Source organism: Phodopus roborovskii, unplaced genomic scaffold, assembly GCF_943737965.1.
Source record: "Phodopus roborovskii unplaced genomic scaffold, PHOROB, whole genome shotgun sequence".
Classification (NCBI taxonomy): domain Eukaryota; kingdom Metazoa; phylum Chordata; class Mammalia; order Rodentia; family Cricetidae; genus Phodopus; species Phodopus roborovskii.
The window spans coordinates 70,474-86,862 of record NW_026126483.1 but is presented as its reverse complement, the minus strand read 5'-3'; the positions used below and the strand labels follow the sequence as shown (position 1 = coordinate 86,862).

Sequence of the window (16,389 nt, the reverse complement as noted above, 5' to 3'; positions counted from 1 at the left end):
GACAGATTTTGATGATCCCTCCTGGAAGGCCTCACCCTCCCTGTGGAGTGGGTGGGGAATGGGATGGGAGGGGGGATCAGAGGCATGAGAGGATGGGAGGGAGAGGGAACTGGATCGATATGTAAAATAAGAAAAAATAATAATTAAAAAAATAAGAAGAAGCAAGGTCAAAGAGCTGGCAGTGTAGCAACTGTGTATCTGTACAGGCAGTGAGGGCCAGGGCTTCACATGGAGGGTGTCTGCTCTTCAGGGGACCAATCCTACAGCAGGCCTCCCTGACGGGCAGTGTGGGTGCTGTGCCAAAGATTCAGGCAGACTTTTCTAGACATGGGACAAAGAAGGTGTCAGGCTTGACTGTTCAGGCTTAAGCAAACAAAAGACACAGCCAGTTCTCTCCAGTCCACGCTCTGATGGAAGATAAAATCTTGAGCAGGCACAGATGAACTCAGGAAAACAACAAGTATTCTCTGGAAATACTTCATCCAACAGCTGGGACTTGAGCCAGGGTGGTGGCTATGCCATATTCACAAGCAGGGACTTACCTCAAGGATCCTTGAAAGGGACCACACTTTCCCAACCCCACTAGGCCATGCCTTGTTGACTTGACTCTTTCACAGAGTAAGGGAAAGTGAATCCCCATATATAACAGTTAACTGTAGTTGTCACCTTGACTGGATCTGGATGTGGGTCCACTCCTGTGAGAGACTGTCTAGATCAGATTAGTTGACATGGGAAGTTTTACCCTAAGTATGGGTGACACCTTCTGTGGGGAGCCTAAATAAAAGGACATGAAAGAAAGACAATATGCTCTTTGCCTGTTTTCCTCCACTCTATTGGCAAGTTCATCTACTCTGTTGTTGCTGCTGCTCTATTGTTTCACTAATATTAGAATCAGCTTCCAGTGTAGACAGAAGACCAGCAGTTCTTCAGGAATCGTCCATACCCACTGGATTAGTGAGCATCTAACAGATAGATACTTGGTTTCTCTGGGGTGAGATGCCATTAGTTGATGATTGCACAGTTCAGATAAACCTCCTTTTAATATATTTATTCTGTCAGCTCTATTCCTCTAGAGAACCCTAACTAGTACACCCTGGGAGTAGAAAGTGTTGGGTACTTGTGTTTTGGGTAGTACTAGGGGTGGAAACCAAGACCTCTCACATAGTAGGCCAGCACCCTACCACTGAGTCACACCACCAGCCAGCCCCTCACTGGGTGACTGGTGATTCTAGACAGGTGCTCTACCTCTGGACTATAAACCCAGCCCCTACCTGTCAGTCTTGGGAAGAAAACCATTGCTACACAGTGCCATACACAGTGGTGGTCGTGAAGGGTAGCCAGATTGGACCATGACAGCTTCAACAAGGAAAAGAAACTGATCATGATCACAAGGCCCATCTACCAGAAAGTCAAGGTGACAGGAAGGAAGGTCAGGAGGTGGGGAAGGTAAATGAGAGTGGAGCAGGCAGGAGCACGAGATTTCAGAGACTGTTGTCACACTGGTGAACTATGGGGAGGAGGCAATGTTGCCTTTCATTTTTACATTCTATTATATTTAAGACTTTGATCTAACTCTGAATGTATAGTTTACCTGCTGAATGCACCATGTACCTTATCATGTACAAGTCCACTCATTATCATTTATTGTAGCATTCACAGACTCAAGACAAGACAGTTCCATGACTAGGGCAAAGGTCAAAAAGTCATATAATGCAACCTCACTTCTCTGCAGAGTCCAGCCTGAGGAATAAGCTACAGCACCCAAGACAGTGACACCCAAGAGCTGTGATAGTAGACCCACATCAATAGACATGAAGACCCCCCCCCAACCCAATGCTTCCTCCATTCCTGATAATTTATGGAAGAAAATTACTAAATCCAATAATGTTTGCCCCCAGGAGCTTGGGTCCAAGGAGCAAAGAGATCAATATGCTAAGTATCTTTAAAAAAGAAAAAAAGAAAAAAAAAAAAAAAAACAAGGTGGGGTGTCGGTGGCTCACACCTTTAATCCCAGCACCCGGGAGGCAGAGGCAGAAGGATCTCTGTGGGTTCAAGGCCAGCCTGGTCTACAGAGTGAGTTCCAGAACAGGCTCCAAAGTAATGCCTGTCTTGAAAGAAACCCTGTCTTGAAAAAACAAAAACAAACAAACAAAAAACCTAAAATTGGAAAGACAGAATTCTTCCCTATTGAGACTTTCTACATAATAGGCAGAAAGAAAGCCATCCTTTAAATGTCTACCCCATAGCAACCCTCTTCCAGAAATTTCTCCAAAAAAATTGAGGCCATGTGCACTTATAAGGCCAAATACTGGAGACGATCACATTACAGTCCTTCAGGGATGAACACAGGACCACATAAATTCAAATTCAAAATAATTTGAACAAGAGTTTGTAGTGAGATAGTCATTCTTGGCACTGACCACGCCCATTGGGGGGTGGACCCATGGGCGGATGTGACCTGTGGAAGGAGGTTTGGGGTGGGGGGTAAGCTCTCTTGCTGGCGGGACTCGGACAGGAGAGCATCTGGTGGTACTTGTTGGTGTTCATCTGTCTAGGTTGTAAGTTATTTCTCCCTGAATAAACATCTATTCGGCCTATTTGTTTATCCTGATCCTTATTTAACAGCAATAAGAGTTACTGTCACAAAGCTGAGAGGCAAAGTGAAGTTTAGGAAACAACAAAATAATACTGAGCACCCTCACCCTTTTATAAAACATATCATACACTAAGTGTTGTGGTACATATCTGCAATTCCACCACTGGGGAGACTGAGGCAGAAGTGTTGCAATTTCAATGATAGCCTAGGGTACAGGGCATCTCAGGCTACAGAGTAAGACTCCCATCTTAAAAATTAGGTTAAATTTTAAAAACGTAAACAGAGGCTGGGGTTTAGCTTAATAGTAGAGAGTGCTTTGCCTAGCATGTGCAAGACATTAATTCCTTCCAGGGAAAAGAAATTATTGTCTACATCCAAATTTTTTAATAATTTTTTTTCATTTTAAAATGTTATTTCCTGGAGCAAGGACTGATTTTGGTGTGTGTGTGTTTTGTGCGTACATGCACAAGCATGTGTACACGTGCATGCATGCCATCCACCTTGTTTTTTAAGACAAAAATCTCTAGTTCTAGAACTCACCCAACAGGCTATGCTAGCTCGCAAGTAAACCCCAGGGAATCCCAATCTCCTGACCTGTACTGGGATTACAATAGCATATTTCTTTTCTTTATCTTGGCTAAGGGACAGAACTCACATCCTCATGCTTCCAAGTAAAGAACTTCACCAATGGATCTATCTCACCAGCTTGGTTTTTGTATTTGTTTGTGGTTTTGTTTGCTCGCCTCACTATGTAGCACTGGCTGACCTGAAACTGTTATATAGACTAGCCTTGAGCTCAGAGACCTGCTGCCTCTACCTCCTAAGTACTGAGATTAAAGGTCCTGTACCTTTTCCAGTTTGGTTATGAGACGTTCTGTAGCCTACACCACACTCCAAATTTGCTGCTATAGTCCAGAGTCCAAATTTGATAGTACAAACCCCATGTAAATTCTCATATTCTACTAACAGACAAAAAGCATTTTAGAAAGAAGATGATGGGGGTAGGGCTTGAATTTAAGCCTGGGATACACAGGAGATTTTTGTCTCTAAGAAATTAAAACAACAACTGGGAGCTAGAAGCATAGCAGTATAGCTCAATTGGTAGATGCACAAAGGTACAATGTACAAAACACATCCTCTCCAGAACTCAGTAAACCCAGGGCAGTGCATGAGACTGTGACCCCAGCACTGGGGAGGTAGAAGCAGGAGGATCAGAGGTTCAAAGTCATCTTCAGCTACATAGTAAGTGCCAAGCTAGCCTGGACTATATGAAAATCTGTCTCCAAAAATTAAATTAAAACCCAGCCTTGGCTCCTCCTTGTAATCACTGCACTTCAGAGACTGGGGCAGGAGGACTGAAGCTAGTCTGGATTATATTGAGTTCCAAACCAGCCTTGGTTACAGAAAGGCCCTCTCTCAAAAGAACAAAACATTGTTTCAGTTTCCAATTGACTTGAACAATAGATGTGAATAGTATTTCCTAGGAATGGAAACTCAAGATAAACTCTCATAATGTCTTTTTGTTTCCTCTGCAACTAGTCTATAAACTTGAAAAGGGATTTCTTGCCATTCATTCCATATTTTGGTGAGCTTTCCTGGCCCCTTGCTTAATACAATGCCCCTTTCATACCCTCAGCTCCCAGCTCCTCCGTTGCCCTCCTCCCAGCTACATTATGCCAATTCCCAGGGAGGCGGAATCCCAGAAGCTGGAAAAACAGTATCTATTTAACAATGAAAAGTTACACCGAGCTGGGTATGCGTCCAGCGGCTTCCTTGCCCAAGGTCATTTGACTCTCCGAGGCAGTGCTAACTACTGTAGAAACTGGGCCACTTGCAGACTGTGAACGCATCTCAGGTACCAGTTCACCCACAGGCAGAACTGCGTCCTGGGAAAGTGTGACAGCCCCCACCCTTACACAGAAAGGAAAGGCACCGCCAGGTGGGCACTGACCATGGTTTTAGGTTCAGGGATGTTCTGAAACACTCAAATGCGGCTTCTTTTATTTTGAATTTCCCAGAACTTGCGCCAGGATCCTTGGCAGCAAGTACATGCCTCCAGCACCCACCCCTGAGGATCAGTTCAATGTGGCTGCTGTTTTTGAAAGCTCGGCTTTCTAGAGCTGTGTAACTTCACCCAGGTGCTTTGAAAATCACCTGTGTACTGAATTGTAAGCGACCCTGAAAAGCTGAGACTCCTCATGGTACACAAAGAGGGCTGTTCAAATTACAGGAGAGCTGTCCCACAGCCTTGCAGAGGGTCTAACTAAACCTAAGGCCAAGAGCCATGACATCCCAAGGGCTCTCTTCAAAAGCAACCGCACTCTACGGACGTTAGATGCAAATTTCACTATTACATCTACTTGAACAGCAGGACTAAAATGCCAACGCCCACAGTCAAATCAACAATGTGCTCAACACCCAGCGGATGCCTCTGCCTCCATCCTGCTACCCAAAGAGGGCCCAGAGATCAGAAGGGGCTATCCCAAACACTGTGAAGGTGGCCGGAATCTCTCTCCAGCTCAACAAAATAGCCTTCCTGGGCTTGGAATGTGACCCAGTGGTAGGACATTTACCCAGCATGCCAAAGGGGAGGTGCGGAGGCAGGAGCACAGCTTCACTATTTGGAGGCTATCTATAAACTTGCAAAACATACTCTTAAAACGCTACTTCTTGTGGACTCGTGTGGAAAGTTATGTGGGTTTTTTTGTTGTTGCTATTGTTGTTTTCTCTCTCTCTCTCCCTCTTTTTATGTATGGCAACCTTTTATCACTGAACAGCACTGTTTACAGAGGTGACATCCACAGAAGAGTGAGTGTAGCACAGGTATTATTGTACCAAGTTAGGAGTTGAGGAACGGGAGGGCTAAAGAGTTATTACTTGGGCCAGCCACAAAAACCACATGACCAGGTGTAGGAGATCAACACCTTCCATACTGGAGTATATGATAGACTTAACAATACAGCACATCAAACAAGCAAATGATTATAACACTTATCAGAAATAGTCCACTTTTAAGAGAGAGAAAAAGTTATAGTTTCCTCTAGCTCCATGTCCCACCAACATGACCCACCTGGTGGGCTAAGGCAGGAAGACCCATCCAGAACCCTCAAGGTAGGAGTTTGTATTTTGAGTCAATGAAAGCACTGCCACATGTCACTGAAACATGTCATCCGAATAACACCCATCCAAAATAGCCAGCCATATAGTGATTTTGGTTTGTTTGGGGTTTTTTTTGTTTGTTTGTTTGTTTTGTTTTGTTTTCATTTCAATCAGTCCCTTAGGAAAAAGAAAAGATCCAGACCATACCAAATGCTGCCAAAGAGGTAGAGAAACTGGATGGGTCACATATAGCAGATAAAATTACATAATGGCATGGCCACTCTAGGAAAGCTTGCCAGCTTCTAAGAAAACACACAATTCCCACGCAAACCAGCAACTGTGATCTTTGGAGTTAATCACAAGAAATTTATGCATGGATTCACACGAAAACTGTAGAAGGATGTCTACATCCTTTTCATTCCTAACAGCCCCAAACTGGGAACAAGCCAGGAGCCCATTCACTGTGAACAAATGAACTATGAAACACATATTGCCATGGAACAGTCACTAGCAAAAAGGATAGAGATGATACAGAAACCTGACGTAAGCTGCATAAGAAAAGCCAACCCAAAATGGCTCATAGTGAATGACTATATTGCTCTAGGTAACACTCCTGCACCTGCCTAAGCACTAAGAGTACAGACCTGAACTACCTACCATACCCAGCAGAGACCTGAGCTATCATTCTTGAAATGACAGCACAATAGAAAGAACAGATCACTGGGAAGATGGAAGCAGAAGAATGATGAATTCAAGGCCAGCCCCTCCACAATACAGAAAGTTTGAGGGTAGCCTGGGCTACCATGAAGAATACTTAGAGGATATTTGTGGTCCACACAGTCAATCAATATCAGGATCTCAGTTGTGATATTATACAACTGTGTAAGACAGTGAAAACTGGTCAGGAGGTAAGGGGACCAACTGCTATATGGTTTGTTTAACTATATAAATCTAAGATATCTAGAAGTAAAAATTGTAATTCAGTTAGCAAATGATTAAACAAGAGTTTAAGACATAGAGGGTCACTTAGCAAAAAAAAAAAAAACAAACAAAAAACAAAAAACAAAAAACTCCTTAAGACAAAAGAAAGAGGCATTGTAGCAACAGAGGAGCTGGCTCTCCATCACAGCCACAGAGACCTAGTTCCCATTAGGATGACATGGTTTGAAGAACTGTCCTCTAGAAGAGCACTCAGAGAAGAGCGCTTGACTATTCTAGTCTTTAAACTTCCAGAGCTCTGGCCTGTCCCACCCCAGTTCCCCTCTTTGTAGCATTAAGTTCTCTGACCAAGTCTGGAACCCAGCCTGACTCATTCTTTAAGATTCCCAGTACACAGAAGTAATGTCCCCAGGGCCAAAGAGATGGCTCAGTAGTGAAGAACACTGGCTACCTTCTCAAAGACCCAAGTATGATTCCCCACGTAGCTGTTCACATTGGTCTCTAGCTCCAAGTCCTGGGGATCCAATGTTCTCTTTTAACCTCTTCAGGTACCAGGCATGCATATGGTATACATACATATATGCAGGCAAAAAAACCCATATATATTAACATTAAAAGATAGTAATAAAAATAATTTTAAAAATAAAATTTAGGAAAGAAGTATATTAATGAATCTCAAAAATCCAAAGTTGAGACCCACCTGACTGCCAAGTTTATATAAGCACAGAATTATTTCCTCCCTAAGAGAAACCATTGTCTGCTGCCTTCTATTCTGCTAATAAGGTGCCACCAACTATGAATATACTCTCTTGACCTTACAAACTACCCTAGACCCCTCAGTAGAAGTACCAAGTACTTAGGTTTAAGATTAACAGGTTCTGGTGACTGATAAAAGAGAATTCAGGGCCCCTTGGTTAGTGGAGCATCATGACAAAGTATTAGATGTTCACAGTGTTTCATACTATGCCTGTCAATATACACACTTAGTCTGTAAAGCAAGGCATAGGAATGGCTACTGTTACAAAACTGCTTCATTCAAGAAAGCAACTGGCTAACATTGTGCTTAGACTTTACCACAGAGTCCCCCTGCTGCTCTAAAGAATAAAGTAAGGATCATGAAGAACAGGGGGTAGGGGGAAGGAGAAGAAGAAGGAGAAGGAAAAGAAGAAGAAGAAGAGGAGGAGGAGGAGGAAGAAGAAGAAGAAACCCGTCTGACCAGTCCCAACTTTTCTGATAGGAGAGCTACAAAGAATTCACCACCTGACAGGTTTCTCTATGCTCACTCTGCTTCCAGGCCCTCAGACTGCTCTCCACTCTTCTCAAGGCTGACTCCTCTCATCTAGTTAACCACCATCTTAGGTTTCACCTCCTTCTGAAGTTCTCCCTACCCCCTACAGAGCACATGTCAAACCCACAATCTAGTTACTGTTAGTACACAGTATATAGTGTATAGCATAGTATATAGTATATACTATATAGTATATAGTTATAGATGTTACCATACCAGACTGATGGCTGAGATCCTACAGAGAGACTACACCCAATTTGTGAACCCAGTATTCTAAAACATGAGCCACTCTGCACCTGAGAAGAAAGATGAAGGCAAAGCTTAACCCAACAATAAATGGGACACAGGACACTATCAGGCAGCTATGGTAGCTCATACCCCTGATCTCAGTGCTCAGAAGGCTGAGCCAGGAGGATTTCTGAGAGTTAAAGACATTAAAGACAGACTGGGCTATAGAGACCTGGAAGGAAGGAAGGAAGGAAGGAAGGAAGGAAGGAAGGAAGGAAGGAAGGGAGGAAGGAAGGAAGGAAGATAGAAAGAGGGAGGAAGGGAAGGAGGGAGGGAGCGAAGGAGGTAGGGAAGGAGGGAGGGAAGGAGGGAGAGAGGGAAGGAGGGAGGGAGGAAAAGAAGTACATGAGGCTGGGGAGAAGGCTCAGTGGATAAAAGTACTTGCTTTGTAAACATTAAGACTTAAGTTTAAATCCCCAACATTCACATAAAAAGCCAGGCATGTCTGTAACCTCAATGATGGAAGGCAACGACAAGAGAATCCTGGGAAATAGCTAGCCAATCCACCTAGTAGAAATGGAGCTTCAGTTTAGTGAGAGACACTGTCACAAAGGACCAGACAGAGAGCAGTAAAGGGGGTGCATCCAATGTCTTCCTCTCCATTTCCTCATGGAGACACCCACACACTCACATGCACACACCACACACACTCAAAGAGTATATATGAGAATTACACTCACTAATAACTTGTTTGGGTAGATTAATAATTAGCTCAATTTTTGCTGTGTTGAAAACTCCAAAAACCAGTTACTTCCTGGATCTTCTCGCTCAAACTTAAAGCCAAACCTTAATTAAATAACAGTCATAAGTTCAGGCCAAGGGTCTAGAAATCACAATGATTACAGATTGAGGGACATAAATGATTACATTCAAGTCCATCTGTAAGTTGATCTCACTCTCATGAACTCAGAGGTGAGCCAACAACTCTTACACGAGCCACTGGCATCCCTTACCTTCACCTCTTTCAGCAACGCTAGGGATTGCACACAGGGCCTGCACATGCAAGCCAAGCGCTCTGCCACTGATCTGTACACAGCCTCCGCCATGGTCACAGACATTTGAAAATGGCACCACTTTTATTTATAGTGAGCACAATTCTGTCTTTGAGTTGTTATCAATAAATGTGAACCATGGCACAGCTTATCTGGTATAATGAAGAACTTAAACACCAAATGATACCAAATGTCATTCTTCAGACTGTTAGAGCAAATGGGACTTGGTGTTTGTGCTATACACTACAGAAATAAAGCTTCATGTGGGAACTGGGTGGTATAGCTTAACGGTAAAGCATTTGTCTAGCATGTATAAGGCCCTGGGGTCAAAAGTACACATTGGGCTTTACGTTGTCCAATGGTAGATGGGTTTGATTTCTATCACAGGAAGAAATGAAGGGAGTGAATCCAAAAATAGTCACTCTGAACATATAAAAGAACACATGACAGCAACATTTCTCTCTGTATTTCCAAAAGGCAATACAAAAGTGGTTGAACACTCTTAAGGAAAACACAATGTAAGAGATCTGACTATTTAAAGCTAAGAGCTGTGCATCAATCATTTTTGCTATTAATAACCTGAGTCTTGAGTCTACAGGAGCACATTTCAGAGCAGGTCAAAGGTTACCTGAGCTTTACCACCCTGATGCCACCACCATCTGACTTGTGTATTGGAGAAACAGAAGTCATATCAACAGCACAATCCTCATAGCCACATGAGACAATCACATGTCCTGAGTCTATGATCTAAGATTGTTAAGACAAGCATGATCAGAAAGACACTACAATTTTACAGCCAATTTCACTGAAGAAATGGAATATTGGAAATATTCTCTTTCAATACCATCTGCTTCAGATTTGTTCTGAAATACTTGAAGGGGAAAAAATATGTAGTAGGGGGGTGATAGATAAACTAGCAATATTGTCAAAACACTAAAAGTTATTAAGAGCTAAATGACAAACGCAGGATTCGATAGAATATGCTGCTCTAATTTTGCATGTTTACAATTTCCCATGGCAAAATGTTAGAAAATATCCTGCCATGCTGGGTATGACAGTGCATTCCTGTGATCCAAAGACTCAAGAGCCTGAGGTATGGGCATTGCTACAAGGTAGAAACCAGTCAGGCTACAGTAGTGGGACTTCAAAAGCAAAGAAGGGAGGGAGGAAGGGAAGGAGGGAGGAAGAGAGGGAGGGAAGGAGAGAGGGAGGGAGGGAGGGAGAAAGAGTGAGAGGGAGGGAGGGAGGGAGAAAGAGTGAGAGGGAGGGAGGGAGGGAGGAAGAGAGAGAGGGAGGGAGGGAGGGAGGGAAGGAGGAAGGGAGGGAGGAAATAAGACAGAGTAGTGGTGGCAGCAGTGCGAACCTTTAATCCCAGCACTCAGGAAGCAGAGGTAGGTGGATTTTTATGAGTTTGAGGCCAGCTTAGTCTATAGAGGACAGCCAGGGCTACACAGAGAAAGCCTGTCACAAAACACAAAATAAAATAAATCTCTGCACCTGCACTGGTTTTATTGAGGATGGGAGGTATTTTCTTTTTTTAATTTTTTTTTAGGTCTATTCTATTTTATGCATTGGAGTGTTATGCCTGAATGTGTGATGTATACCATGTACATGCCCTGTGCTTGCAGAAGCCAGAAGAGGGTGTTAGATCCCCTGGAACTGTAGTTACAAAAGGTTGTGAGCTACCATGTAAGTACCCAGGTTCTTCCAGAGCAACAAGTGCCCTTGACCACTGAGCCATCTCTCCAGCTCCTCTTTCTTCTTTTCTGATGGGAGATGCCATTATGTATATATATGTTTCTCATACTGGTTAATAATAAAGCACTGTTGGCCAATAGGAAAGGAAGATAGGAGGGACTAGGAGACAAGGAGGAAATAGGAAGTAGTAAGGAGGAGCGAAGATGGAGAGTCTGGAGAAAGCAGTATGCCGCCGGCTCCCCGGTAAGACTTTTCTTTTCTTTTGAGATGATGTCTCACATCCCAGGATGGCCACAAACTCAAGACAATCCTTCTGTCACAGCTTCCCAAGTGCTAGGATTATAGGTATAAGCCACAACTCAGAGCTTCTCACCTGCACTTAAATTTAGACCTGTGATAGTCTCAACTGAGAAAAGTGGTGAAATACAACAAATCACTTGGCACTTCTTGGTACTAGTCAGCCACTGGTGGCCACGAAAGACTTGTGTTAAAGAGGAATTGAACATCAAGTCCAATGGTAGCATGAAGACATTGCACTAGAAACTAGTGATTATAGTCTAGAACCCCAAGATCTCCAGGGAAGGCAACAGGTGCACTGTCCACACTCTCCAGTCATTAGCCCTCAGATGACTTAGTGCATGTAACATCTGAGAACATTTTGTTAAACCAATGAGACGATAATTCTGGAACTCACTCTTGTAGACCAGGCTGGCCTTGAACTCAGAGATCCGACTGCCTCTGCCTCCCGAGTGCTGGGGTCAAAGGCATGAGACACCACCACCTAACTAATTTCTTAAAATTTCCCAGAAGGCTGTGTAAACAAGTCACACCAGCAGCCCTTCTGATAGTTCCAAATGTCAACAAGGAAAAAGTCCAGTGAATCCAAGGTATTGGCCATCAGACTTTAGAAGAAAAGATAAAGCACCAGAAGGAAGGCCGCATGAAAACCAGTGGAGGTGGGAGAAGGGAGAAGACAGTCAGCTCACAAAAGTCTCCAGAAAAGGAAGGCAGACACTCACCAGAACTTTGTTTTCCACTCTGTCTCCCTTCACTTCCAACTTCACTTTCTTCTTCACTGAGATTTTGATCTTTCTGCCAATAACATCCTTTACGCTTTCTGAAAGAGGAAAAAGTCTCATTATATTCCTTCTTTTGCAAGGAAAGGGGAGTTTGTGCAGAGCAGGTGTTTGGAGGAGTGGGTCTAGCTGTTTTTATTGTTGGTCCTCTCCTTTCTTTCTGCTAGATTAACCAGTCTGAGAGTTGTGAGCCTTCAAGAGGTTTTTGCTTTGAGACAGAGTCTGGGAACCCAATTCAAGTCCTCTGGAAGGCAAGGACCCTTAATGGCTGAGCCATCTCTCTAGTTCTAGATATTAAGGTCTTGATAGCAGTGGGCTGTGGTATAGCTTAATGGTAGAGCACTTGCCTACGATAACCAAGGACCTGAGATCAATCCCCACTCCCACATTCTTTGGGCTTGATGGTCCCTGCCTGTAGTTCCAAGTCCTGGGGTAGGGGGAAGGGAGGTGAGCAGAAGAATGTCTTCAGTCTAGTAATCCAACACAAGCCTGTGTGATTAGAGAGAGAGAGAGAGAGAGAGAGAGAGAGACCCTCTCACTGCCCAAAAAGAAAAAAAAAAAAATGTTTTAAGAAATCTCAGTATATTGTTCTGGGCAACAACTACAGAGCAGGTAGAGAAAGGCGAGAGAAGGAAAGAGAAGGCTGAAAATCGGAAAGCACAGCTCAAGGAACAGCAAGAAGGTGAATCAGGACAGCATGCATGTGGGGGAGCCTGGGCACTGGGAGTTCTCTGTCCAGCTACTATCTCTCGTCAGAACAAAAAGCAACACAGATGACCCCTACCCCACCCCCACCAAGAGACTTCTGGGAAGTGGGCCGCTGAAATTCACTTACTATACACACAGGAAAGCAGACAGAAGCCACAATCCAAAAGGTAAACGTAGTGTCTCTGACCCATGACAGGTATTCTTGTTCTCGGCTGTTTTTTGTTTGTTTGAGACAGGGTCACCCTATGTAGTCTTGACTGGGCCTGGAACTCACTATGCAGACCAAGCTGACCTAAAGCTCACAGAGATTCACTTGCTTCTGCCTCCACGGTGTTAGGATTAATAGCTTGAACCACTGTAAATCCCTCCCTCCCACCTGACCCAACACACCCTTTACTTTCTGCATTTAAAACTGTTGTGTAAAAGGCAAGAGGTGGCTCATATCTGTAAACGAGAATTCAGGAGACTGAGGCAGGAGGAGTGAGAACTTTTTACAGCCAACCCTCAGCTACAACATGGTGAGCTGGCACCCACCCTGGCCTACAAGAAACCTTCCCTTTAAAAAACAAAACAAAAAATCTTAATCAGAAAGATACACCATAAATAGCTTACACACCTTCAAGAGGCATTTAAGAGGATGCAGTGAGGCCCTTGCAGTCTGCCGCTTTGAGCTGCTCAGAACTCTTGTGAGCTCCTGGAACTAGAAGCAACAGCAGGTGCATTTTCCCACCATAGCCTAATTGGGCCATGTAAAGGCCTAGGCATATCGAAGAATACACCAAATGATTTAGCCAGAGAAGGATCCTGCCAGCCACTGTCCTTCCAAAATCACAAAACACAAAAATCCTTTTCAAAAGAGGGGTCAAATTCAACTTTTAAGCAAAGTGAAGGACTAAAAGCACTGACAAAAGCAATCTTTTTACTTCACCATCCACATTTCCCCTTGAGTCTAAGTCACCTGATCTTCAGGTTCCAGGACAATGCTACACAACTTTCTAAATATCTACCACCCTTGGAAGCATCTTTGGAGCCTCCAGTGTTAGTTTCCTGTTCAGACAGGATGTTGGAAACACTCAGAACTTGATGGGTCACTCCTTGATATCTCAGAACTGACTCTGGTGACTGAGGAGAGAGCTTGGAACAAAATACGGGGTGTGCAAGACTATTTCCCTCGATTTTTTGTTGTGGTGGTGACGTTTTTAATTCAACAAAAGCAAAGTTCCATACACAACCAGGAACAGCTTCTTCCCGCCAAGTTTCACCTGTAGAGTGAGCAGTTTTGTGAGAGGACACGAAATCCTCTCAAGTATAAACCATGCAATGGGTAGCAGAGGGGAAAATACCAGAAATGAGGTGAACCCTCGGTGAGAACTTTCCCTCCTAGTCTGCACCCAAGAAATATCAAGGCAATGAGAGTATGCACAGTATGATACCTCAGGGAACACAGGTCACAGAGTATCTATCAAAGCGTGCCCAGGCTGACACGTTCACCTTAATGTGTCGTCTACAGGAGCGTGAACGCTGGTTTCCAGCACTCCTAGACCATTTGTCATCTGCCATTTAACCTTTCCTGATAAAGCAAAGCCCTGAGACTTAAATTTCAGCCAATGCTTTCCCCACCCTCCGCTCCAAAAGAGACACCCCCCCCCCGCCACCGCCGCCTGCCGCCAACCAGGAGGGCCTCAAGCAACCGGTCACCTGGCACAAGAGTACCACATATGTGTTCCCAAAGAGACTGGGCGGGGGGGTAGGTAAATCATTATTAAAATGAGGCTTTTATCATTAACCCTCCATTTCCTGGCCCTAAGTAGACCTCAGTCTCGCTTCCAGCTCAATCCCCAAAGCCACGCCTTGCCAGACCGGGGTCGGCGCCTCCATCCCTAAGGCGGTCGGCGAGAGGGGCAGCCCTAGACGGGAATTTCCTGGAGGGTGCCTGGCACGAGCCTAAGGGGACCTACGATGCTGTCGCCAAGCATCCTGCTAGGCTTTCCCGGACTTTTCCGAGTTAGGGGCCACGGGGCTGGCCGCTGGAAGGGACGTCCCTCCAGCTCCATGCTCCGCCAACCTGACCCACCTGGTCAGGGAAACCCTCCTGGAGACCTCCAGAGCTCCAGAAGCCTCCCCACGCCTTCCTCGCTCTGCACCCAGCTCCTGCGGCCATCAGGCCAGCAAACTTCTAGTCACTCCCTGGCGACCCTTCCCCAAACCACTAGAGCGCCAGGGTGCGGGGACTCTGCGGGAGGACGACGGTGGAAAGGAGGACGGAGAGGAGGTGTGCACAGAGGAAGATGGCCAATCGGCCCCCGCGCCAGGCTTACCCATCAACTCCCGGGGGGACATCGGAGCTCTCGTCGGTCATGGTTGCCCACTGGGCGCGGGGAGATCCCGGGTCCCACACTGACTCTCGGCCCCGCGCCCTTCCCTAAACCCCAGCTTGCAAGAGAAGAGTGGGCCGGAGCGGCAAGGCGTTGATCCAAGGTTGCCGCGCGCCCGTAGTGGGGAAAAAAAAAAAAAAAATCCGGAGTTGCAAATCCGAGCTGGCTCTGCGGCCGTCGCTACATGCCGCCGGCTCGCAGCTCCGGGGGCTGAACGCAAGGCGGCTGCAGCACAGGCTCCTCCTCGCGCGGGCGCCGCGCAGCCGGGCCTCTGCACCGCACCTTGGGCGTAGGTGAAGCGGAAGGCGAGGGTTGGGCGGCCCGGTTGGTCTCGGCCTCCAGCGGGGCTGGGCTGGGCAGGGGCGGGCCGGCCCTGCTCTCCTCCTTCCCCTTCTCCCGCTCCTCCTCCTCTCCTTCACCCGCTCCTGCTCCTCCTCCTGGTCCCCCTGCGTCTCCTCCCCGCCTCGCGAGAGCGGCCTCCACACGGGTCCCCGGCCGGCCTCCGGGCCTGGGCGCACGGTGCCCGGCGCGGGGCACAGCCCGGGGACCGACACGGCGCTCGGCTGCGGTGGCTGCTTCCCTGACTGCAGCGGCCGCGGCGGGCTCCGCGCCCCTCCTCGCAGCCTCGCTCCGGTGCGGCAGGCGCTTGCGTCTGGAGAGGGATCGACAGAGCTGTAGAGAGAGCCCGAGAGCCATCTGCTGGCTGCGGACGAGGAGGACTCGGGCTGCGAGGAGGCTGGTCCCCAAATCCCGGCTGGTCAAAGAACCCTGAGGCCCGGAGCTGCAGGACCCAGGGGGTGCTGCAGAGCCCCCTCGCGGAAGCTGCTGTTTTCTGGGATCCTTCTGAGCACTTCTGGATCTCAGGCCCCTCTGAGCTCCCTATCTGAAGATACTGAGAACTACACGCAATCAATAGACAACCATAAGATGAGAAGACAGGGACCTTTTTTGGAAAATGCCTTTCGATGGCGACCCTGTCTCCTTAAGCCCCAGGGCACGTCGAAGGGCCAGATGCGGTTCACAAAAGCTGAATATTCAGGTTGCTAAATCTCATTCTACCTGAGCCAACCCATCCACATTCCTTCGGATGCTGGGGTCCTCGTGTGCACTTCCATCACCTGCAGCTGGGAATATCCCTGACTGACCAATCAGGTCCCTACCGGGGAAGGAGGGAAAGAAAGGGAATACTGGCCTTTTTGGCAGCTTAACTTTTGTTATTGTTGTGTTGCATTTGTTGATTGGTTGGTTGGTTTTTGAGACAGGATCTCACTATGTAACCGTAGCTGGCCTGGAACTTGCTGTGTAGACCAAGCTGGCCTACAACTAAAAA

General features: G+C 46.2%; 1 protein-coding gene across 1 annotated transcript in view; it reads right to left on the bottom strand.

Annotated features, from left to right (window-relative positions):
• The window catches only part of Carmil1 (capping protein regulator and myosin 1 linker 1), a 274,465-nt gene extending 259,287 nt beyond the window's left edge, over positions 1 to 15,178 (bottom strand). Inside the window, 3 exon segments of the mRNA XM_051194557.1 lie at positions 11,920 to 12,017; positions 15,003 to 15,018; positions 15,020 to 15,178. Coding sequence (XP_051050514.1) covers positions 11,920 to 12,017; positions 15,003 to 15,018; positions 15,020 to 15,043 — 138 coding nt within the window. The 5' untranslated portion in view covers positions 15,044 to 15,178.
• Between the last annotated feature and the right edge of the window lie 1,211 nt (positions 15,179 to 16,389).